Source organism: Phyllobates terribilis, unplaced genomic scaffold (assembly GCF_046119375.1).
Source record: "Phyllobates terribilis strain yellow unplaced genomic scaffold, ASM4611937v1 Scaffold_1__5_contigs__length_1240528914, whole genome shotgun sequence".
NCBI lineage: Eukaryota > Metazoa > Chordata > Amphibia > Anura > Dendrobatidae > Phyllobates > Phyllobates terribilis.
The window spans coordinates 354367499-354393019 of record NW_027362761.1 but is presented as its reverse complement, the minus strand read 5'-3'; the positions used below and the strand labels follow the sequence as shown (position 1 = coordinate 354393019).

At 41.6% G+C, this 25521-nt stretch overlaps 1 protein-coding gene across 1 annotated transcript in view; it reads left to right on the top strand.

The window, feature by feature from the left end:
• The first annotated feature begins 4147 nt into the window (after window positions 1–4147).
• The window catches only part of ATP6V0A2 (ATPase H+ transporting V0 subunit a2), a 39112-nt gene continuing 17738 nt past the window's right edge, over window positions 4148–25521 (top strand). Inside the window, exons 1-12 of the mRNA XM_073676174.1 lie at window positions 4148–4459; window positions 6257–6335; window positions 12154–12251; window positions 12446–12583; window positions 13708–13808; window positions 16606–16732; window positions 18069–18151; window positions 18447–18540; window positions 20747–20959; window positions 21080–21230; window positions 21479–21618; window positions 22852–23006. Coding sequence (XP_073532275.1) covers window positions 4343–4459; window positions 6257–6335; window positions 12154–12251; window positions 12446–12583; window positions 13708–13808; window positions 16606–16732; window positions 18069–18151; window positions 18447–18540; window positions 20747–20959; window positions 21080–21230; window positions 21479–21618; window positions 22852–23006 — 1496 coding nt within the window. The 5' untranslated portion in view covers window positions 4148–4342. The remainder of the gene's footprint in view (window positions 4460–6256; window positions 6336–12153; window positions 12252–12445; window positions 12584–13707; window positions 13809–16605; window positions 16733–18068; window positions 18152–18446; window positions 18541–20746; window positions 20960–21079; window positions 21231–21478; window positions 21619–22851; window positions 23007–25521) is intronic.

Here is a 25521-nt window from a genome sequence, read left to right as displayed (position 1 = left end):
CTCTGTGGACTGACAAGACAATAATTTAACTTTTTGGAAGGTATATGTCCCGTTACATCTGGCATAGAAGTAACACAGCATTTTAGAAAAGGATCATGATACCAACAGTAAAATGTGGCTTTAGTGTGATGGTCTGGGGCTGTTTTGCTGCTTCAGGACCTGGAAGACTTGCTGTGGTAAAAGGAACCATGAATTCTGTCTATCAAAAAATCCTGAAGGAGAATGTCCGGCCATCTGTTCGGGACCTCAATCTGAAGCGCACTTGGGTTATGCAGCAGGACAATGATCCAAAACACACCAGCAAGTCCACCTCTGAATGGCTTAAGAAAAACAAAATTAAAACTTTGCAGTGGTCTAGTCAAAGTCCTGATCTTAATCTGATTAAGATGCTGTGGCATGATTTTAAAAAGGCTGTTCATGCTCAGAAACCCTCCAATGTGGCAGAATTACAACAATTTTGCAAAGATGATTTGTGCCAAAGTTCCTGCAGAGTGTTGTAAAAGACTCATTGCCAGTTATTGCAAATGCTTGATTGCAGTTGTTGTTGCTGCTAAGGGTGGTCCAACCAGTTATTAGGTTTAGGGGGCAATCACTTTTTCACACAGGGCCCTGTAGGTTTGGATTTCTTTTTCCCTTATTAATAAAGACCTTCATTTAAAAACTGCATTTTGTGGTTACTTGTGTTATCTTTGTCTAATATTTAAATTAGTTTTGTGATCTGAAACATTTAAGTGTCACAAACATGCAAAAGAGTAAGAAATCAGGAAGGGGGCAAACACTTTTTCACACCACGATTTATATATATATATATATATATATATATATATATATATATATATATATATATATATATATATATATATATATATATATATATATATATATATATATATATATATAAAATCAGGGCAGAGGGCAGCACTGGGGTCCTGGGTTCAAATGCCACCAAGGACAACATCTGCATGGAGTTTGTATGTTCTCCCTGTGTTTGCGTGGGTTTCCTCCCAGACTCCAAACACATACTGATAGGGAATCTAGATTGTGAGCCCCAATGGGCACAGTGCCAATAATATCTGTAAATTGTCTGAATTGTAAAGCGCTGCGGAATATGTTGGCGCTATATATAAAAAGATTATAAATATGTGCAGACCTTTGGCAGAAAGCACACTGAAGCACGTGGGCAAAAGCAAGTGAAAATTACTAGTTAGACTATGTTCCCACATGTTGTGTTTTTTTTTCAGTTAGAAATCTGCAGCAAAACTTATCTCTGGCAGGAAATCAGCTGCGTCAAATCTGCAGGTTTTGCTGCGTTTTTTTCACTGTCCTTCTGCCTCAATTTATGCATGTATGTAAAGTTCTGTGAAAAAAAAAAAAAAGAACCCCATTCTATTTTGCCATCAAAAATGCGGGAAAAAAAATTTACGTGCGTTTTTTCACCACCCACTACTTCTTATGGGTGAAAAAACGCTGAAAGAAGTGACACGCTCTATTTTCCAAGAACACGAACCAGGCACAAAATCCGCAGCAAAAGGAACACAAGATGTGGGAACAGAATTCTGGTTTCTCATAGACTTTGCTGGTACTGCAAAATGCAGCTGAGACTTTGAATAAAAATCTGCAGCAAAATACGCTGCAAAACACAACGTGTGTGCACATAGCCTAAGAGTGCTGTCAGAGGTCTGCGTGAAAAATTCCTTCCAGCAATCTTCACAAAAGGGTACAGAATAAATAAGTTAAAAATACAAGAAATATACAACTTCAAATCTGAATAATAAATATTAACTAGCTATTGAACCCTTTCTACGCCCAGGGGGCAAGCATTTTTATTGGTATATTCTTCCCGTCATCCTGGTATATGCTCCCCATTCCTGGTCCCCCATCCTTGAATATGCTCCTCCCCCCATCCTGGTTCATGCTCCCCAATCCTGGAATATGGTACCCCATCCTGGTCCATGCTCCCCCATTCTGGTATATGCGCTCCAATCCTGGTATATGCCCCCCCTCCTGTTATATGCTCCCCAATCCTGGTCCCCCATGCTGGTATGTGTTCCCCATACTGGTCCATGCTCCCCAATCCTGGTCCCCCATTCTGTTATGTGCTCCCCCATCCAGGTATATGATCTCCCCATTCTGTTATGTGCTCCCCCATCCAGGTATATGCTCTCCCCATCCTGTTATGTGCTCCCCTATCCAGTTATATGCTTCCCCATCCTGTTATGTGCTCCCCCTCCCATACTGGTCCCCCATTCAGTGATGTGCTCCACCATCCTGGTATATGCTTCTCCCAATCCTTTTATGTGCTCCCACATCCAACAATAAAACGCTTCACTGGCGTTATTTTACTAAAATCACGCCGTAATCAGGGCCTGCACATAGCGTGATATCTGGCGCCATTTTATCGAAGACAAAGGTGCAGAGTGTATTCAACAAAATGGCGCCAGAGTACACACATGCGCATACTGCGCTATCTGGCACCATTTTGTTGAAGACTCTGCATATTTGACTTCACTAAAATGACACCAGATATCACGCTATGCACAGGACCTTATTCTGGCACCACACTCGTCCACCGGCCTCTTCAGAGATGACAGACCCAAACAGATATGTGTTTATGGTGCCAGATATTGAGGTATGTGCCCAGTGCCTATGCATACTGCGATCTCCGGTGCCACACTCCTCATCGCTGTCTGGGATGTGTCTTTCTGGCTGCGGCCGACTGCACAGGCACAGTCTATAGAGGCTTCGGACAGAAGGACACATCCCTGGTTATATCATAGATAGGGTAAAATGAGATTGGCACTTAGGGACGTCTGAGGCTTAGACACATCGGAGGCCAGAACCTGGAGTGAGGAGGACCAAGAGAATGAAGGTAAAAGGAGAAAAGAAAGAGGTGAGGCGGACCAGACAGTGGGACAGGTGAGGGATTTTTTTTGTTTGCCTGGCCCTCCATGTTTCATCAAGATGGTGGCTGCAACAAGCAAGTATTTTGCTGAATTCACGTGGAAGAATTGCAAAAAAAATCTGTATTCTGGAGAATATGATTTTTTTTTAAAAATGAAGCACATTCAATTCCACTAACTTTCATTCCTATCTATGAATGACCCATCAGTAGAGGCCACCTCTGAGAAAGACTGCTCTAGAGCATAATACCACCATGCAAAACAGAGGTAATGCCATTATGCAAAGAGCCATACCATCCATAGTGGCAGACCACGCTGCCGCTATGGAGCCCGTAAGCCAGGGAGGGGGGGCAGCATACTGAGTGAGAGGCTGGGATGTATAATAATAAGTGAGGAGCTGTGGGGGCATCATACTGTGTGGGGGCTGTGAAGGTCATGATGTGTTGTGGAGGACTATGGAAATATCATACCAAGTGAGGGGTGGTGTGGGCCATCATATTAAGTCAGAGGGGGGGGTCATCATTCTGAGTGGGGGCTGAGCTGTATAATAACGGAGGAGCTTTGGGAATCATATTGAATGGGGGCTGTGGAGGCATCATATGGAGTGAGGGGGCCAGCATACAAAGAGTGGGCTGTGGGATCCTAATACTGAGGAGTCATCATAGTGTGTGAGGGCTATGAAGGCCATGATACTGTGTGGTTATCATACTAAGTAAAAGGTGGTGGGGCCATCATACTAGGTCAGGTGCTAGGGGGGCTATCATACTGAGTGTGGGGCTGTGGGGGGGCATCATGCTGAGTAAGGGGCTGTGAGGGCATCATTTCGAGTGATGGGGACATCATTCTGAGGGACTATCATAATGTATGGGGGGCATGTTGGGGTATCATACTAAGTGGGGGCCATCATTCTTAGCGGGTCATCATACATTATGTGTGCCATGATACTGTATGGGTGTCATACTGAGTGGGGCATCATACTGTGTGTGGGGGAAGTTTAGGGTTACCATACTGTATGTGTGGATATTATCTGATTCGAAGACCATGTAACCACACATGCCAGAACACACCCCAGAGCCCCTGACTGTCCCACTACCAGTTATATTGGGTAGTGATGAGACTCCTGCCCCGGCGGGGGCTGTGGCCAGTGGCCCTGTTATGTCCCCGCTCTCCTCCTCCGCCGCCTCTGACACGTCCTGATACCACAGACGACTTTCCCTTCTGCGCTGCTTTCGCTGATTACTGTCCCGCTGTCACTCATCACGTGATCGTGACGTCACGCCAGGTCCTCATCCCGGAAGTTCTGGGTAGAGAGGACTAGAAGGCGGCTACGTGGAGACAGCAGGGACAGCCGGTCACGGAGGCGTCACCTGTGCCGGAATCTGGTGACTTTCCCTCTGCTGATGCCACTGACAGGATCCTGATACGAGGTGCCGGAGTACAGGATGGGCTCTCTGTTCCGCAGTGAGGCTATGTGCCTGGCGCAGCTGTTCCTGCAGTCCGGTTCAGCCTACCACTGTGTCAGTGAGCTCGGGGAGATGGGGCTGGCGGAGTTCAGGGATGTGAGTATTGGCGGCACTGTCTTATCTGGTTAGCATGGTGTTACCTCTGTGGTGTAATGGTGTGCTGCTGCTTATAACATGGTGCCTGGCATTGCCACCCACCCCCTGTAGTGCCAGGGAATCCTGCTGACTGCTCGGGGTCTCTTGTGCCCCTTCTGTTCTCCCCCGGGGCTGAAGATCCTATGGGGTCTGTGTGCCGACCCCTATAGTAAGTAACATGATGATGGGGCATACACTGCGTGCACTATTATTAGGCAATCTGTATTTTTGATGATTCATTTTATTATTGAACATCTACAGTGCTGCCAGTCAGTCCAAAAGGTTAATAAACCTGAATCCTGAGTATTTAAGAAAGTAGAAGTGAGGTTTGTCTTTCTTAGGAGAATATCTAGCTGTGCAGAATTATGCAACTAAATGAAAAACGTACGTGTTCCCATCTCAATTGTTTATTTTCATCTGTTAGAGTGAGAATAATAACCAAAAAAGTCAATGTACAATCATATATTTCTAACATTTCAAAAAAAATATCAGTGATCAATATAGACGCCCTACTTTTCAATAAGAGTCATAATCCTTCCATCCATGGAGTCTGTCAGTTTCTTAATCTATTGACAATCAACTTTTTGGGCAGCACCAACCACGACCTCCCAGACACTGTGCAGAGAGGTGGCTGTTTTCCTTCACCGTAAATCTCCTGTTTAAGAAGGGCCCACAGGTTCTCAATAGGGTTTAGGTCAGAAGAGGAAGGGGCCATGTCATTATTCTGTCATCTTTAAGGCCTTTACTGGCAGCCAAGTTGTGGAGACTTCAGTGCATGCAATACAGCATTGTGCCGCATAAAAATCAAGGTTTTCTTGAAAGATGGCAAACAAGGCAAAATTCCAGCTCTATGGTTTGCAGAAAAATGTACCTTATTACATAGAAAATCCAAGGGTTAAAATTCAGACATCAAATGTCATGTACAAAAATCCATAAAAAACAATGTAGATCTACACATTTCAGATGAGAACCATCCATAATCGTGATTTATGATTAAGGATGGTTCTCATCTGAAACACTAAGATCTACATTGTTTTTTTATGGATTTTTGTACATGACATTTGATGTCTAAATTTTAACCCTTGTGTTTTCTATGAAATATATTTTCTGCACACCATAGAACTGTAATGTCTCCTTGTTTGCTATCCACTACATCTGAACTGCACATTTCCTTGCTCTAGAGGGTTGGTGTTCCTTTTGAGGTCGAACTGAACTCTATATTTTACATTCTTGAAAGTTGGAGAGTTTTTCCTGTACCATTGCTTGAAGAAAGGGTTTTCTAAAAACTGGCAATATGTTTGGAAGCTGATTTTGTTTCCCGTCTTCAATCCAAAAAGATCCAGGTAGCTCACCATTACACAAATACACATCTGATCTGCTTCATCCAATAAGCATTCATGTTTATACAGCTTGGAGTTGGAAAATCTGCATAAATATGATGATGTAGTCAAAGTACTCACACCGTGTAAATTATCTGCGGGTCCTATGAGTATGACACGAGGTGTCACCTATCTCCGTCATTTGAAAAGGTCTTGTCTAGAATCCCTTATCTTTCAGGTTACTGCAAAATGTAACGTCAGTATTCAGATATTTGCTTTTTTTAGGTGATTTAAATTGCAGTTGTGTAAGTTCAGGAAGTTTTTTTTAAACAGAACATATTTAGTTTCTTATCCATATACCGAGTTTTTAGTTATGGTATTCTTACCATATTGTTTACTAACTACTCCCCATCTATAATAATTATTTCATTTCTTATAGCTTAACCCTCAAGTCAGCGCCTTCCAGAGGAAGTTTGTTGGTGAAGTAAAGAAGTGTGAAGAGCTTGAAAAAATCTTAGGTATCTATATGTAAGAAAATATTTCCACTGCTGCTTGCTTGCCTGTCCTGGCTTTTCCTGATACATTTATGATTCAGTATTGGTGCACACACAGGGGTGGAAAGTGTAGAAATAATGTACAGTCATGGCCAAAAGTTTTGAGAATGACACCAAAATTATATTTTCACATGATCTGCTGGCCTCTGGTTTTTATTAGTGTTTGTCTGATGTTTATATCACATACAGAAATATAATTGCAATCATATTATGAGTACCAATAGGTTATATTGACAGTTAGAATGAGTTAATGCAGCAAGTCAATATTTGCAGTGTTGCCCCTTCTTCTTCAAGACCTCTGTAATTCTCCCTGGCATGCTCTCAATCAACTTTTGGACCAAATCCTGACTGATGGCAGTCCATTCTTGCATAATCAATGCTTGCATTTTGCCAGAATTTGTTGGTTTTTGTTTGTCCACCCGTCTCTTGATGATTGACCACAAGTTCTCAATGGGATTAAGATCTGGGGAGTTTCCAGGCCATGGACCCAAAATCTCTATGTTTTGTTCCATGAGCCATTTAGTTATCACCTTTGCTTTATGGCAGGGTGCTCCATCATGCTGGAAAAGGCATTGTTGAGCACCAAACTGCTCTTGGACGGTTGGGAGAAGTTGCTCTTGGAGGACATTCTGGTACCATTCTTTATTCATAGCTGTGTTTTTAGGCAAGACTGTGAGTGAGCCGATTCCCTTGGCTGAGAAGCAACCCCACACATGAATGGTTTCAGGATGCTTTACAGTTGGCATGAGACAAGACTGGTGGTAGCGCTCACCTCTTCTTCTCCGAATAAGCTGTTTTCCAGATGTCCCAAATAATCGAAAAGGGGATTCATCAGAGAAAATGACTTTGCCCCAGTCCTCAGCAGTCCACTCCCTGTACCTTTTGCAGAATATCAGTCGGTCCCTGATGTTTTTTCTGGAGAGAAGTGGCTTCTTTGCTGCCCTCCTTGAAACCAGCCCTTGCTCAAAGAGTCTCCGCCTCACAGTGCGTGCAGAAGCACTCACACCAGCCTGTTGCCATTCCTGAGCAAGTTCGGCACTGCTGGTAGTCCTATCCCGCAGCTGAAACAGTTTTAAGATACGGTCCTGGCGCTTGCTGGTCTTTCTTGGGCGCCCTGGAGCCTTTTTGACAACAATGGAAGCTCTCTCCTTGAAGTTCTTGATGATGCTATAGATTGTTGACTGAGGTGCAATCTTTGTAGCTGCGATACTCTTCCCTGTTAAGCCATTTTTGTGCAGTGCAATGATGGCTGCACGTGTTTCTTTAGAGATAACCATGGTTAACTGAAGAGAAACAATGATACCAAGAACCAGCCTCCTTTTAAAGTGTCCAGTGATGTCATTCTTACTTAATCATGACTGATTGATCGCCAGCCCTGTCCTCATCAACACCCACACCTGTGTTAATAGATCAATCACTAAAACGATGTTAGCTGCTCCTTTTAAGGAAGGACTGCAATGATGTTGAAATGTGTTTTGGGGGTTAAAGTTCATTTTCTGGGCAAATATTGACTTTGCAAGTACAGTAATTGCTGTTAAGCTGGTCACTCTTTGACATTCAGGAGTATATGCAAATTGCCATTACAAAAAATGAAGCAGTAAACTTTGGAAAAATTACTATTTGTCTCATTCTCAATACTTTTGGCCATGACTGTATATATGATATGGGTAATGGTGTGGAACTCAGTAGCCAAATTCATACCCTGCAGATCTGACAACATCTTGACTCCCCTACCGTCCCTAAATAGGTTCCGTACCTATTGCCGAGCAGGAAACCTAATCCCTGACTGCCCCTAGCAATAGGCCCTAGATAAGGAGGGGACGGGGTGAGCACTAGTCTGCCCCCACTGCAACTAAAGACGAACATGTAAACAGACAAGGGAAAACACTTAGCTTGAGAAGACACCAGAGGGATCACGCCAACTATCCTCCAAGGAAACTTCAAGAAGACACTAGCCGACTACTAGTACTTCAAGCCTGGACAGAGGAAAATAGAGCTATCACCGGCGACTCTCTGGAGAGACTGAAGGTATTTAAACATCCAGCAAGGGTGTGTCAATTTTCAGCAGAAGGTAGAGGTTACTGCTAGGTCCTAGAGGGAGAAGGATATCACTACACTATAGAGATGAAAAGATCAAGAAGGTGCCTGTAGAGCCAAGCGCAATGACTTTCTACATCTGGATCCAGAATGACTGGATCCAGAATGACTCTCTCGACAGAGCACTCGCGCCCCTGTATCTCTCTCGACAGAGCACTCGTGCCCCTGTATCTTCTCTCGACAGAGCACTCGTGCCCCTGTATCTTCTCTCGACAGAGCACTCGTGCCCCTGTATCTTCTCTCGACAGAGCACTCGTGCCCCTGTATCTCTCTCGACAGAGCACTCGTGCCCCTGTATCTCTCTCGACAGAGCATGCGCGCTCCTTTGGTATTGTGCTTATCTCTTCAGATCTTGCAGTATAAATTACGTACATGATACGGTGACGATTATAACTGTACTTGTATGGTGACAGTCATGGCAAGTTTATTGATTTTATTTATTTCATATTTTAACAGTTTAGTTGAATAAAAGCCATGTTTTATGCAAAAAAACTATTTACAAAATCCATAATTTTTCTTTCCATATAATGACTGTCCTGTCGGAAACTAGCAGACGTGTGTTCAACAATTTTTTTTATTTTTAGATACAATTATTAAGTGGTCATGCAGTTTATAAATGTTTCAGTGTCGCTATGGACAGTGATATTCTGCTATTTCCAAGGACAGTGTAATTGTCCAATGCTCTAAAAATTCATAAACAATATACTGATAGGCTAATGATTGCATTCTGTTTATCTCTTGAGGGATAGCAGGAAGGGTTTTATGTTTTTTTTTTACTTTTTTCTGTTATATATACTGTTGTATTATATTAATGAAACTTGAATAAAACTCATTTGATTAAAAAAAAAGAGTTAATAGCAATGTAAATTAAGCATATTCCTATGTCATCCAGATATCGGGACATTAGTGATGTGATGAGGGTTTTTTTTCGTGCTTACCAGTCTTATGGGCATAAGGGTGAAACTAAACCTTCCTTACCCCAGTCTTGGATTTTAGTGCACTGGGGTAAAATGTGAAAATTTCTTAAAAAGTGCACTTATGATTGCGTAGATGTGTGTGCCATATTTTACAGCATTCTTTACACCACTTTTGTGAAGTAAAACTTATAATAAATTCCTCTCGACGTGCACGTGGACTTTGATGTAGGAAGTGTGCAGACGGGCATTACACTTGTGCACTCGTCCAATATCTTCATTTCTCTATGTGAATTGTGACAGAGTAATAATTTGAAATTGCAGAACCCCCCTTAAAAGTCCGATCACTACATACATATACACATTGCAAGAATATTGATTTGGTCAGAAACATGAATGAGCAAGAAAGACTTGGACTTTAGACTTGGAAATATTTCCTCCATGTGTCTCTTGTTTATCCAGCGTGAGAGCAGAACAAGCTGGCATACAGCTCTCCGGTATATGGTGCTCGGTGTCTGTGAATCAGGGAAACTGTCCATATATCAAATGTAAAAGGAGTAATGACCTGCAGCGCTCACCCTTGTGGTCATGTAAAGTATTTTCTTTGAGTCACATTAAAATAACAAGTCAGATGAGTACAACCACACCAACCATTTTACACTTTTTCCAGGTCCTCAGCCATTTGGGCCTTTGAAAGATATTGTGACATAGGAAGGTAAAGGGTGGAAGGTTTGGTCAATGTGCTTGGACAGCACGGTGGCTCAGTGGTTAGCACTGTTCGGGTCCTGGGTTCAAATCCCACCACGGACAACATCTACAAGGAGTCTCTGTGTTCTCACCTGTCATTTTTCTCCCACACTGCAAAGACCTACTGATAGGGAATTTAAATTGTGAGCCCCAAGGGAGACAGTGATGTTGTCTGGAAATGAATGGCGCTATATAAATGAGTAAAATAAACTACTATCAGTAGAAGAGAAGATATTCCATAACGATACGATTAGTGGGGATATACAACCTTTATATATGTATATATAACCTTTTGAGAATGGTTGTACCCATAGTCATAAATGGTTACAATTACAATGTGCTTGTAAAAACAAATAACTTTGCAATTTACTTATTATTCAGAATCCTCTTCTCTAGAAAAAAAAGGGATTTTAATCTTTACAGCAAATTGCCTAGGGTACCAGCCACTGCTGCAGTGTACACCGGTGGCCAGTCTCCTAGGCATGGAGTGAAGTGTTACAAGCTATTTCCATTAGAACGTGTCATTGCTGCTGTGAAGCTGGTTGGATTGCTTTAGTGCCCCTGCTTCTCTTTAGTGCCCCTGCTTCTCTTTAGTGCCCCTGGCACAAAGCTGCCTTTTCTTGTAGCATTGGAGAGCGCACCCTGTGGGCCAGCGACTCGACAACGCTGCTGGTTCGAGCTGTCACTCATGGAGAAGCGCATCTCCCACCAGCAACCATGAAACTGAGGAGCGATGCTTTGCTGCCTCAGAACTTATGACCATCCCTTTAAGCTGCAAACCATCTTTTTTTAATAGTGGGGAAACTGTTGTAGTTAGTGATTATACATAATAGATGTCACTTGAACTATACTTATACATTTGCATGCACAGGTTTAGCGGGGCATGCATGTTTACTTCTATAGAAAGAAGACAGACTGCTTCCAGACATCCAGACTCTGCTGATCTCCTGTGTGTACAAAGGTTTGCACATGTTGAGATCCCCCTTACTGCCAAGGCAGCAGTGGATGGGGGGCAGGTGGACCTCTTCTATTGTAATACGTTGTCAGGTGCATGATCAGTCGTGGATGATATTAGTTATTGTAACTGAGCAATTTAAATAGAGTAAGAGCATACTAGGGGTTCGTTGATGTGATCCCGCCCCCCCCTACAAAAGGCTTTTCATATTTTATATTGGAAAGTCCCTTTTTTTTTTTTTTTTGCTCTCTGATGAAAATCACATGTCCTGTAATATTCTCCATAGTGCGCTCATGATTTACTTTATCTAATCAGCAGCACATGGGAACCTCACACTCCCCTAATCTGACTGGTCACAATGAACTGTGTAGATGACATCCTGGCATGAAAGTTTCCAGACATTAATTTTAGTATCAAAGATTTTGATTTAAAAAAAAACAAAAACAAAAACAGATCAACAACACATCGCCGAGCAGAGGGTGAAGAATAACAGCAAATTAAACATTAAAAAAAGTAAAGTTAGTGTACGATTGTGTCCAATCAACTAGTATAACTGCATAATATCAGAATTCACATTAGAAAATCTCTAAGCACAAAAGCTATCTTTAACTTTTTTTAGTCTGGAGGTTCACCTTACCCCTGGCTCTCCAGCGCTGCTTCTTCACTGCTGCCCTTGGTCTTTCTTGACATGGCTGCAGTGGTGGCGTCATTACTACAGCATGTAGAAAAGGAATATGTTTGGTACAAGACTTCTGAACCCGTCCTCAATAACTGGGCGCATTTGCGGAGAGGCAACACTGGCGCAGTAGAGCTAAGTAAATCAGATTTCATCATTTCTACGCAGACTAAGCCTTTGGATTAATAGAAGCTAAAAATGAAAAATCCCTTAATTTTGTTGTTTTGTTTTTTTTACTTATGAATTCTTTTAAGAACACGCTACTAATTTCCTATCATAAAACATTTAAAACATTTTTTGTCAAACTTAAAAAAAAACTTTCTGAAGATTGATTTTTATTTTGCGTAGAAATTTGTTTTAAAATGTCTATTTTTTTTGGGGGGGGGTTGCCAGGATATCTGGTCCAAGAAATGAAAAAGGCTGACATTCCTGTCCCAGAAGCAACTACGCTGCCTGCAGCCCCCCTCCCCAAGCATGTGTTGGACATACAGGTAATCTGTTTTTCACAATTTTTCTTTATATAATTCTATAAAGGGTTGCAACTAGACTATGCATATTTCATTTCCATTCATCTTGTTTTTAATAAGCAGCTGTTTATCCGATTTTATGCATTTTTCTATTTCTGTGAGATCTAAAAAATAATTGGTCACTGACAGAGGGTTTCCATGTTATGTCTATTCTGTAGGAACAGTTACAGAAGCTTGAGTCTGAGCTGAAGGAAGTGTATAAGAACAAGGAGAAGTTGCAGAAAAACTTGGTGGAGCTGACGGAGTATACACACATGCTGAGGGTGACAAAGGGCTTTGTGCAGAGATCAATGGAGGTAAAGAAAAATAACCTACTCCTGACTACTGTTGGGAAAGTGTCCTGATTCTACATGGCTATGGCTCTTTTGATTGCAATTCTTACATTGTGGACCACTGTCCTCGTAATTGGACATGTTATTGAACAAGAACCTTTCTATTTCTGACTGATGACTTATAGCAGGGGTCCCCAACCTGTAGCTCGGGAGCCCCATGTGACTTGCAGGCCCATAATGCTTATCTTGCGGTTGCCTGCCAGCTTGGTTCATTGGCACCAGGTCTAGCAAACAGCTATGAAGAACAGGTCTCCAGATGGTGACTTTTGTGAGTAGCCCACACAGAAGAGCAGATCTGAATGTGTATATCCCAGGCTTGAGCATGTAAAGATAAATTTAAGTATGATAAGTTGGAGATAGGATGGTACTTCAAGTTGGATGCGACAGTATGGTGGGAGTGCTTGATGCGAGGATACTGAATGGGGGTAAGGTAGGAATCCCTGGATGTAATTATACGGTCTTAGCCAAAGCTTTCCCACAGAAATCACACTATCAGTATACCAGTTATGGAGGCTTTGGGTGTAGCTACTATGATAGGGGCAGGAGCTTGATGTCATGGGGTCTAGATGTGGCTCACGACCCTCTCTGAGATGATTGTGGCTCACAACTTGATATGCCATGACCTTCAGATCACTTTCCAATCTCTCTCCATTATAATATATGGGAGATTTGGAGACAAATAAAAAGTACTGTAATGAGAATTGGCTGTGCTTGTTTGGCCACTCTACTAAGAATGAGGACCAGACATCCCTGCTCTTGACCTTTGGGGGTCCAGCAGTCGGGGGTCCTGAATGTTCTGATCTCTGCCGCCATCTCTGCCATCTGTTATGGTTGGTGAAAGCTTAGAGCAAATGCTTATTTAATGGAACTTTAGATGGTAAGAACTGACTATAAAATATGGTTTGTCAGTCCCGCTTCACTTATAAACTTGCATCATTTATCTCTGCATTCAGGTTTATTTTGAATCTACTTTTCATTTTCTTGATTTTAAAAGCAGCAAGTGAAAAATATACTTTTCTTATGTTCTTTATCATCAAAGTAATATGAATGATCATGTATAATAAAAAAAACCTTTGCCTTCCTTGTAGTGTGAAAAATCGTCCACTACAAGTTATGAAGAATTCCCTACATTAGAAAAGGAATCCCTAATGGACTATACATGTATGCACAGACTGGGGGCAAAATTGGGGTAAGCTGATTTTAATTTTTTTTTTTTTTTTTTATAAAATGCTTAGGGTCAGTGCAGGGTAAGGAGATTTATAAGCTGTGGAACGCTTCTCTGGGAATTTTAAATATGCAAATAGCTTCTTCAGAGAATAAGGCCAGTGTCCTCTATTGGTTATAGCAGAATAGTTCTCCTGATTTGCACTGATAAGAGGCAAACATCCTGAAACACGTATGTGCAAATGAGATTTTTGGTTTTCTTATCCTAAGGGCTCATTCACATTTCAGTTTTTTTTCACATAACTGACCAAGTTTCACCAGTGATTTCAGTCGGGGTTTGATCTGAGTTTCACGTACATTAAAAAAAAAAAAGTTTCTCTACTGTCTCTTGTCTAACAGTCTGTGGAAATCGGGTACGATCCGTTTTTTTATCATGGACCCATAGAGTTGCATTACCAATTTTGATTTGACATGTCACCACAATTTTGCATGCACTGTTCACATGCAAAAAATAATGGACACGTGAACAGCCACAGTTACTATTATAGGTGCCAGTGCTATATGTGAAAAACACGGATAGCACCCTTACGCTAAAAACTGAAGTGTGAATTAGGTCTAAGGCATATGGTGTTTTCGATATTGACTAGTAGGATTGCTGCTTCCAATAGGTAGCACTAGAGATCCAATTATCTTCCTTTCTGAAGAGGCAATTTGCGTATTAACATATACATACTCGGTGGTATAGTTATTGTAAGCCAATGCCACCAATTCTATAATGGAGTCTAGTCTAGTTGAATGTTTCTGGAGTTTCTCCTACTTCATCCATCACCTTGTAAGTAAGATGTAAATGGATTTTCGTAGAGGTGAGACAAAGAGATTCAGGGTACCACGTATAGTCAAGAGATAATACATATAGAGCAAATATACTTAACCCCTTCCCTTACTGGTATGTCTTATGTCGGGTATTGGTGTATGGATCAGGCTCAGGAGCCTAGCCCCCTATACCTGCCGGGTACTGACTGTTGCAGAGCTGACATTAGCCTCTAAGAGCAGCGATCAGGGCTAATCACCATTTCTTGCCCCATTTAAAGAGATAAAAAAGAATCGCCCCTTTTTCTCTTTACAAAATGAATAAATAACATATTTAGTATCTCCGCATCTGTAAAAAAAAAAAAAAATCTGATCTATTTAATATGTGAATTTATTTAACCCTTGTTTTACATGCCATAAAGAATATACAATCGATAAGCTAGAATTAATTGCTGCAACTCCACCAAAAAAATGCCCATCTGAACCTCGTATGCACTTCAAAATGGTACCAATAATATCGTCACCTCGGCATGCAATAACAAGCTCCATCAACAGAGACATGAAAACGTTATGTTCAGAAATTGGCGACACAAGCAAATTTATTTATTTATTTTTTTATTCAATGTTTTATTTACCTTTTTTATATACAATTCAGACTTGTTTTTTTTTTACAATTTTAAAATGAAAAAAACTTTACAGGGTCACAAAAAAAAGCCGCAATATTGCTATTTTGACAGAAAAATAAAAAAGTTATTGTCCCTAGGAACCATTTTTAGGCAGGCTTCGTAACAAAGCTGTTAAATAATTGTAAGATTTGGGATCCACATTGTAGGCGCTAGTGTATAGCCAAGAGTGAAATGGATAGGAAGGAAAGTTACTTCATCAGTCAGACAATTATATGATCAGAAATAGACAGTTCATTCTGCTGCACCAAGTTTTGCAAGATACAGAATCGCCACAAGCACCGGTGATGAGGGACTTTTATAAATGGTTTGGTGATACCAGATGGCAGCTTACATTTTCAGATTGATTCTGGGCACAGGTAATTGTCTGATAAGCGCTGTTTCTGTGAGGTATATAATGGGAGTTGTTGGCACCCAATAATTTAAAGAGAACATGTCTACTCTCTTCACTATTGTGGAGCACCTTTTTAGTACTCCATGCTATGCCAATACTCTTTTATTCCTCCTGGGGATGTATGTATTTATATATTAAACTCTTAGGTGTTACAATTCCCCTTATTAATGGGATTTGTCCTTCCTTCACACTCTTAGTGCTCATACATATGACCGTAAAAATCGTACGAGTGCTACCTGTCATTTTGACTGATAACACTCATTCCCATATTTTGACGGATAGCAATTGTCCCCATGTTATTCATTGGGGCTGTGCACAAGTCTGATTTTTTTTTTTTTTTACTTGGACTGAGTCAGTGCTAGGAAAAGAATCACAGTATGCAGAAGTTGTATCCAATCATCTGATCGTACTCGACCGTTTATGTCTATGAGCCACACTGATCACACACTGATCACACACTGATCACACACTGATCACACACTGATCACACTCTGATCACACTCTGATCACACTCTGATCACACTCTGATCACACTCTGATCACACTCTGATCACACTCTGATCACACTCTGATCACACGATAATCAGACCGATTTTCTCGGATGAGAGAAAAAAGGTCTTGTGAGCCTTACCCTGTTCAATCAGTGTGAACAGTTCAGTGGTAATGCCCACTAGTCAATGTATTAATTTCCATTCATTTCTGGTATTTCATGGGGAAAAAAACAAACATTTACAAACCCCTCACCCCCTCTGCAAAAGAGAGTCCTCTTTTACCCTTCACTAGCCTATGCCTTTTGAAAATGGAGCGTTCGTATCATTATTTTTTTTTACTTTTTTTGGTTATAAAGATGTAAGGTGCAGTTGATGCTTGTATGGGACCTGAACAACCTTAGTTTCTTCCCACAAGCGATGTATTCATTTATTTTCTTTCTGCAGCTTTATCTCTGGTTTAGTTCACTATGCAAAGTTAGAATCGTTTGAGAAAATGCTTTGGAGGGCTTGTAAAGGCTACACCATCCTGACGTATCGGGCGCTAGATGAGTATCTGAAAGACTGTGAAACAGTGAGTTGGTGTTTTGCTATTGTATTACATAATTTTGGAGTCGGCTAATGTTCATTCCCAAATTAGTTAAAGGGGTATTCCCATCTCCAATAACCTCTCGCAATATGTTTCAGGTGTAATAATATTAGCAAATACTTCCAATTAGAAATGTAGTATAGTTCTTCTGATTCGCTACGTCTTTTTCCTCATGTGCAGATATTGCTGGACCTTTAGGTATCCATGGTTACAACCACTGATATAGTGACAGTTAGGTAGCCTGTTGCTAGTGGTCGTAACCATGGATACATAAGGTCCTGCAATGCCTGCTTATGAGGAAAGAGAATCAGAAAAACTATTCTACATTTCTAATTGGAGGTATTTGCTAATATTATTTATTATTATTATTATTATTATTATTATTATTACACTTATTGGGATGGGATCTTGGAGATGGGAATACCCCTTTTAATGTGTTAACAATTTATTATGTATATAATTTCTCTCTTTTTAGTGAAATATTCCCCAAATCACAACTCTGGATACAATTATTAGCATATTTTGTTTTGATGAACTGTGACCTAAACTATATTACAGACTTGCATTGTGATAGAGCTATCTTCAAAAAATGAAGAAAGAAATATGTCTGTTTTATGTTGGCCAACTTTAAAGGGTAACTGTCATTTAAAAAATGTTTTTATGTATTCTATATCGTACATAGTGTTTCTGATTTGGTGTCAGTCCTGGTTCTGAGACCCCCACAGATCGGTCAAAACACTGCTCTGGGGTTTGTAACTGGTGCATGAGCTGCATGCACAGAGCCGTGTACGAGCTCAATAGTAAGTCTATGGGTCTGCACAGTCCTCTCGCACAGCTGTGTACGGACCATATACTTGTTATTGAGCCCATACACTGAGGTGACGTCATTGTGGAAGTCAAATCTTCAATCAGGAAAAACAAAAAACACAAATTTTTATACCAGTGTTTGTAAGTGACTTGTTCTGTGGCTGGGAACATTTTTGTGCTATTCGTAAAGATCATCAAAAATCAGAACACATTTAAACATGATAAAGGGGTAGTCCACTAGTGACTTACTAGAGAGCTATCATTCTGACATATTGCTGACCTATCCTATCCATCACAATGGAAGCTGAGCGGCAGCACCCAAGAACCACCGCTACACAGTTTATGGAGTTGTGCTGTTCTGCTCCTTACACTGTTTGCAACTCCGGCTGTAAAAAGCTGATGGGTGGGAGTTGGACCCCATCTGATCCTTTATTAGTGACCTATCCTAAGGATACGCCATCAATATCTAAGTACGGCTCCTGTAACTCATCAGTTGTCTTTTCTCTATTTATAGGGAGAGCCAACTAAGTGGTTTGTGTTTTTAATTTCGTATTGGGGAGAGCAAATAGGACAAAAAGTTAAGCAGATCTGTGACTGGTGAGTAAAATTCCCTATACAAAACTGCATCTATTACGGTTGGTTCTTTTATTAATAAACATTTTAATAGGAAAGATTGCTATAATGTATTTGCAATGTATTATTTAGATTTACTTTTAGTGATGCGGTTTACTTAAAAAAAAATATATAATATTTCAATTTTATTACTTTGAATATTTGAATGAACACCAGTTTAGAGCTGTCAAAACAAGACTCATCCATCAGATGATGAGATAAGTATGTTTGCTTGTAAGTTCTGATATGTTTTTTTTTCCTTTTTCTTTCTTGTTTTCAGTTACCATTGCCATATGTATCCTTACCCAAACTCTTCTGAAGAACGTCAGGAAATCATGTCTGGGCTGAACACAAGAATTCAAGACCTTCATGCGGTAAGTTTGTCTTAAGCTGTAATTTAACGTGAAGTCCATTAGTTTAGCAATAGTTATGGGTTTATGCTGTAATCATTTTATTTGTATAGAGCCAATTTAATCCGCAGGGCTTTAAAATTGAGGGGAACATGTACAGACAATAAAGAGGTTACAAACGAACACAGTTTAACAGTCACAGGAGGAATGAGGGACCTGCTCGTAAGCTTACAGCTATAAGATTTTTAGAATCCGAAAAATATGGTACTTCAATATTATAAGATGCACTTTTTTCCCCCCAAATTTGGGGGGAAAATTGGGGTGCGTCTTATAATCCAAATGTAGCTTGCTGATTGGGGGTGGCTGCAGTGGAGCAGGGTCGCTGCTGGCGGCGGCAGGAGTGGGGCGATGCTGCGGGCCTCGGGCTGGGAGGATGAAGTGTTCTGCGGTGCGAGGCTGGGCGTACAGAAAATGTCAGCGGAGTCCCCGCACTTCCATCATTTTCACTGCGGTGGACTTCTGGAAAATGGCCGCCAGAGGCATGTGCAGATTGAGATTTCTGGAGCCACTCCTGCCACCGCCAGCATCCTGCAGCAGCGACCCTGCATCCTGGGACCCCACTCCACCAAAGCCGCTCCTTCCCCCCGGGTAAGCTACCATAAAAGCGGACTATAAGACGCACTATCAGTTTGCTTAAAAAAATTTTTCCCCTATTTTTCTCCCCAAAATTTGGGGTGCGTCCTTTAGTCTGCAAAATACGGTATGTTAAAAAATCTTCCTGTTGTTTATCTGTAAGTAGCACATAAGGTGAAACTGAATGAGAGAAGATAAAAAATCTTCTTGACAGTGAGGGTGATCAATGAGTGGAACAGGCTGCCACGAGAGGTGGTGAGTTCTCCTTCAATGGAAGTCTTCATAGAGAGGCTGGACAGACATCTGTCTGAGATGATTTAGTGAATCGTGCACTGAGCAGGGGGTTGGACACGATGACCCTGGAGGTCCCCTCCAACTCTACCATTCTATGATTCTAAGGTTGATACCTTTTAGAAGCGTTATATAGTTAGAGTTGACAGGTGATGCTAACCATAGGTGAACCTTTTCTATTTCCATTCTTAACTGATATATGTAGTATGTATCAAGCTCCTTAAATCCGTACAAGATTAAATTAAACTCTTGGTGCTGTGGAGTTGGGCTTTGGTGATCCCAGTCTAGAATAGTCTGTAGTATAATGCCAGGTTATAAAAGTCAAGAAAATCTACCGCCCCCTTCTTGCGATTGGATGCTGCTATATATTCAAGTCTATACAAAATAGAATAGAACCATTTAAATGTATAAGGACCATAGTATCAAAGGGAGGGTCCTCCCAAACTACATATATAGAACAAATGGGAGTAATGACCCAGAAACTACAACAGTTATGTGTATAAAATATAATATCGGTTATTAAATCCATTAAAAAGCAAAATTAATTCTAAACATTTGTGAAGGGTGAAAGATAAAAAGACACAAATGTGTGACAAATTTGGCACTGCTGTATCATATAGTATTACACATGGAGTATCTGGGCACCCCTCAGAGACTATAAGGCAAAGGGACATATTCCATATAAAAAGAGTATCTATGATCAATTGTAAAGTCCCTATGCGGCGCCGCATCAGTGTTCGGTATTGCATGCAGGTGCTTGATGGCACGCATAAAAGTCTGTTTGACACACAGAACATACAGGCCCCCCGACGAAGCCCACGCGAAACGCGCGTAGGGGCTCCTGTTTGTCTGACCTAATTTGCACTGCAGCACTTTATGGGTGAGTTTTCTGGTCTCGCACTTCACTATGCTGTTTTCTCTGGATAGAAGGCTTTTTTTTGGCAAACCAATGAGATGATCTCAAATATGCATTAATCTATTACCATAGGGACTTTACAATTGATCATAGATACTCTTTTTATATGGAATATGTCCCTTTGCCCTATAGTCTCTCCAGGTGCCCTGATACCCCATGTGTAATACTATATGATACAGCAGTGCCAAATTTGTCACACATTTGTGTCTTTTTATCTTTCTCCCTTCACAAATGTTTATAATTTTGCTTTTTAATGGATTTAATAAACGATATTATATTTTATACACATAACTGTTGTAGTTTCTGGGTCATTACTCCCATTTGTTCTATATTGTTCTATATATATTCAAGTCTGTGTTATAAAGTGTCAATGCTTTCAACTTCATGTAGGTGGTTGTCCAGACAGAAGATTATTTGAGACAAGTTCTCTTCAAGGCATCGGAGTCAGTCTACAAGTGGGTTATTCAAGTCAAGAAGATGAAGGCAATTTATCATGTGCTGAATTTTTGTAGTTTTGATGTCACTAATAAGTGTCTAATTGCCGAAGTTTGGTGTCCTGTGTCCGATCTCCAGAACCTCAAAAAAGCTCTTGAGGAAGGCTCGGTAAGATATTTTGCCACAGAACAAGTATTGACCCGTTTTAATTCTTTTGATATGTTTGATATTCTAATGAAATCTGTACAGTGGTGGCTGCGTTGAATGTCTGTCTGTTCTCCTTAATAGAGAAAGAGTGGTGCATCTGTCCCCTCCTTCATAAACCGCATTCCCAGCAATGACACCCCTCCAACATTAATACGTACAAACAAATTCACCGTTGGCTTTCAGAACATAGTAGATGCTTATGGCGTGGGGAACTACCGAGAAGTCAATCCAGGTATACTGCGGACTGCTCCACTTTTCATTTTTATAGCAACTTAAAGGGATGGTCCTTTATTAAACAAAGGTTCCCCTTTATTTCTAGAAACCACATCATATCTGTCCATTAGCTGTATCTACTATTGCAGCTCACCCTGGTTCATGGGAATATGGCTGAGCTGTACTTCTAGACACAGTCCTTGGCAGCTTTGTCATAATATCGTAGGGTAGAGGCAGAACTAACATTTGTGTTTCTTCATATTACAGCTCCCTACACCATTATCACATTTCCTTTTTTGTTTGCTGTGATGTTTGGAGATTTTGGACATGGACTTATGATGTCGCTCTTTGCTCTGGTACTGATTCTCTATGAAAACAATCCAAAACTAAAGCGCACGCAAGATGAAGTAAGGCTCCCATTTATTTATACATTAATGCATCTAAGACTTTTTTTTAATAAAAATCTTCACTTCATAATCGAGAGGTTTTCCTTGAATAAGCTCCTTTTTTTTTTTTTCACGAACTAGTACATGACCGGAACATTTCTCTAACCCACCCCTTTTTTCTTGACCAGAGACATTTTCGTGTTTTGTGATACATGTGCTTTTGAAGGCTTTTTTCTGGTCCGGATATTCAAATAATTTTTGCCTTCTTTTTTTTTTTTTTTTTTTTTTTTTTTTTTGATATATAATATAAAAATATCGGTTGAAAATGTAAAGCGAAATATGAAGATATGTGTCTGTTTTAAAAAATGTTGTAAAAAAATATTTTAAGGCACAAAGGACCGCTAAAAGCTTTTTAAAATTATTTTCCTTTATCCATAGAAATAATTTTTATGTATTGGACATCTTTTTTGGTGGGGGAGCGGGCTAGCAACAGTGATTTTAGACTGGTAGTGTCTCATTCTTTTTTATTTTTTATTTTTTTTTATTTTTGCAATTTTCTTATTTTTCTTTTTTTAATCTATTTTATACACTGTTCCCCTTAAGGAACAGGGGATAAGGAACATGGAGAGGGCTTTTTAACACATCACTCCATTTTTTTTTTTTCTTTTGCTTATTTCCCTTGCCCCAGTTACAGGGGGATGTTAGCCTTCTGAGCTGTCTGGGTGTCCTAGTACTCCGCAGCTCCTGCTCCTTCCCCGCACCCAGTGGGGTCCAAGGAGGAAGGCAGGGTCTCTATACATAAGCATAGATTCAGCGCCATGTATACAGAGATCGAGAAGGTAAGTCTGGCGGAGTATGACAGCCGGCTCTGCTCCCCCATAGCTGCATGGTCTTGTCAAAGCTGAATTGACTGTGATTACATTTTGGCACATCAGTGGTGGGATAAGAGAGGACCTCCCAGACGTTCTATGGTCAGTCTAGAAGTATGTTCTGATCAATGCTGCCCCTTCTGTATGGCTCTTAACACATGTAATCATTGCTGCTCAGCCCGAATGTAGCAGGATCTTCATACTGTATATGTGGCCATTGTATGGGGATGCTTTATACACAGGTTTATTTATAGTATCTATATGCTGTAAAGGGGGTTATTCTAAGCAAAATGGATAAAAGATTTATCCTGTACAGTTAGTATAAATTTACTGTAATGTTTATGATATAATAGATTTTTTTTAATCTTTTTGTTCTGTGTAATAGTTCATGAAGATGTTTTTTGAGGGGCGTTACATTATCCTGCTGATGGGGCTCTTCTCTGTCTATACTGGGCTTATCTATAATGATTGCTTTTCAAAGTCAATGAACATATTTGGCTCTAGTTGGAATGTTTCAGCAATGTTTGAAGCCAAATGGACGTGAGTATATCCTGTGCCATGGGCAAGTTGTCTTGGGCCTGACATTGCTTAAATGTACTTCTGTATTGTTTTGGTTTTTTTATATTGCTGAAGCTTTTGCGATATCGTCACCCAAAATTACATTGAAAAACTGTCATCTAAAGCAGTGCTTCCCAAATTGTAAGGCAAACCTCACTAGTTAGCCCCCTTCGTTGCTGTTCTAGTTAAGCTTGGAGCCTGTTTTGCTGGAAGTGCTCACGTCTTTCACTGGCTGTAAGAATCCTTGGATTAGTTACAGAAGTGAATCCTTTTGTATTTATTTTAATTCTTAATGTTTTAAGAAATTGAGACTTATCAATTAATATTTTCAGCCTGGACTACTACTAATGGAGGGGCCATATGTATCACAATGTTCTGACCCAAGAGGTCCTGTGGAAAAAGATTAAAAACCCCAGTTCTAGAGGGTGTACATATGATATGGTGTAACAAAAATTCTGGTCTCGATAATGGGCTAGTGTATTGTAGAGGTTTCGCTAGAGGCAAACCATAATTAAATAGACTCCCTGATTTTTAGATATTATCTTATTTCACAGTATTTGCTGCTTAATACAAATTCCAAATATGTATATTAAAATTTAGCTATCCCGACTCTTGCTTTCTTTAAAGGGAATCTGTCAGCAGGTTTTTGCTATCTCATTTGAGAGCAGCATGATATAGGGGCAGGGACCTTGAATCCAACGATGTATCACTTAGTTTACTCGGTGCTGCCGTTCTGACACAATCAGAGTTTTTAAATTTAGCAATGAAGCAGAGCTGAGAAAGCTAACCCCACCCACACCAGGCTCTGTATGTAAATAGTCTATAGACAGTTAGCTGCTTGTCACAGGAGGGGTCAGACTCTGTCGACTAGCAGTCACGTGCACATCAGATCTGGCAGTGATAATGTCCTAGTGATAAAACCTTCATTGTAAGTAAACAACAGCACACAGCTTGATAAGTGACACATCCTTGAATTCTGTGTTTTAACCCCTACCTCATGCTGTCCTCAGATTACATAGCAAAAACCTGCTGACAGATTCCCTTTAAAACTTTATCCTGGTTTGGCATTAATGAGATCCGCTATGTTGGCTGACTCGGCACGCAAACACTCTAAAAGCTCTCCACGGTAAGCAGGTTTTCATGAACTTGGTCTCACTGCTCAGTCAGGCATGTTTAGCAGCCCATCTAAGGATATTGGAAGAAGACCCAATATTCATTCTTGGGCTGTTGGCCAAAACATCCTTTTTTTTCATGGAAGATTAGCTCTTTGCCACACTGTTTAAAAGGACCCTAGGTGGCAGGCAAAAAAGGCATCTGGAAGCTTCCATGGGCCAGTCAGTCACCTGACATGAATCCCATTGAGTAGGTATGGGCTATGATTGATCATGTATGAGAAGGCGATCATAAAACCTTCTTTCTGTGAAGAGCTTTTAGAGCAGGGGTCTCAAACACACGGCCCGCAGGCACATAGACCCCGTAACGATCGCGGCTCTCTCCAGCAGCCACCGACATCAGCGCTGTTAATGCAGTGTATTGCCGCGCAGAGACCGACTCTCTGCACAGCAATACCAGTGTCAGCCGCCGGCTTATCAGAGGCCAGCAGCTGACATCTACGTCCCAGCGCAGCGGCGTATGACGTCCCTGACATGCGCCGATGTCAGCTGCTGGCCTCTGATAAGCCGGCGGCTGACACTGGTATTGCTGTGCAGAGAGTCGGTCTGTGCGCGCCAATACACTGCATTACAGCGCTGATGGCGGCGGCGGCTGGAGAGAGCCGCGATTGTTAAGGGGTCTGTGCCTGCGGGCCACAGGTGCCGAAAGGACGCCAAGGGAACGGAGAACAGGTGAGAATCTTTTTTTTTTTTTTGTCATGTGAAATACAGCACACGGGGACCTGTGCTCAGTATGGGGGGGCACTGTGCGCAGTATGGGGGGACGGGGGCCCTGTGCGCAGTATGGGGGGACGGGGGCCCTGTGCGCAGTATGGGGGGATGGGACGGGGACCCTGTGCGCAGTATGGGGGGATGGGACGGGGACCCTGTGCGCAGTATGGGGGGATGGGACGGGGACCCTGTGCGCAGTATGGGGGGGGGGACGGGGGGACCCTGTGCGCAGTATAGGGGGGGGACGGGGGGACCCTGTGCGCAGTATGGGGGGGACCCTGTGCGCAGTATGGGGGGGGACCCTGTGCGCAGTATAGCGGGGGGACCCTGTGCGCAGTATAGCGAGGGGACCCTGTGCGCAGTACGGGGGGGACGGGGGGACCCTGTGCGCAGTACGGGGGGGACGGGGGGACCCTGTGCGCAGTACGGGGGGGACGGGGGGGACCCTGTGCGCAGTACGGGGGGGACCCTGTGCGCAGTACGGGGGGGACGGGGGGACCCTGTGCGCAGTACGGGGGGGACGGGGGGACCCTGTGCGCAGTACGGGGGGGACGGGGGGACCCTGTGCGCAGTACGGTGGGGGGGGACCCTGTGCGCCTTATGGTGGGGGAACC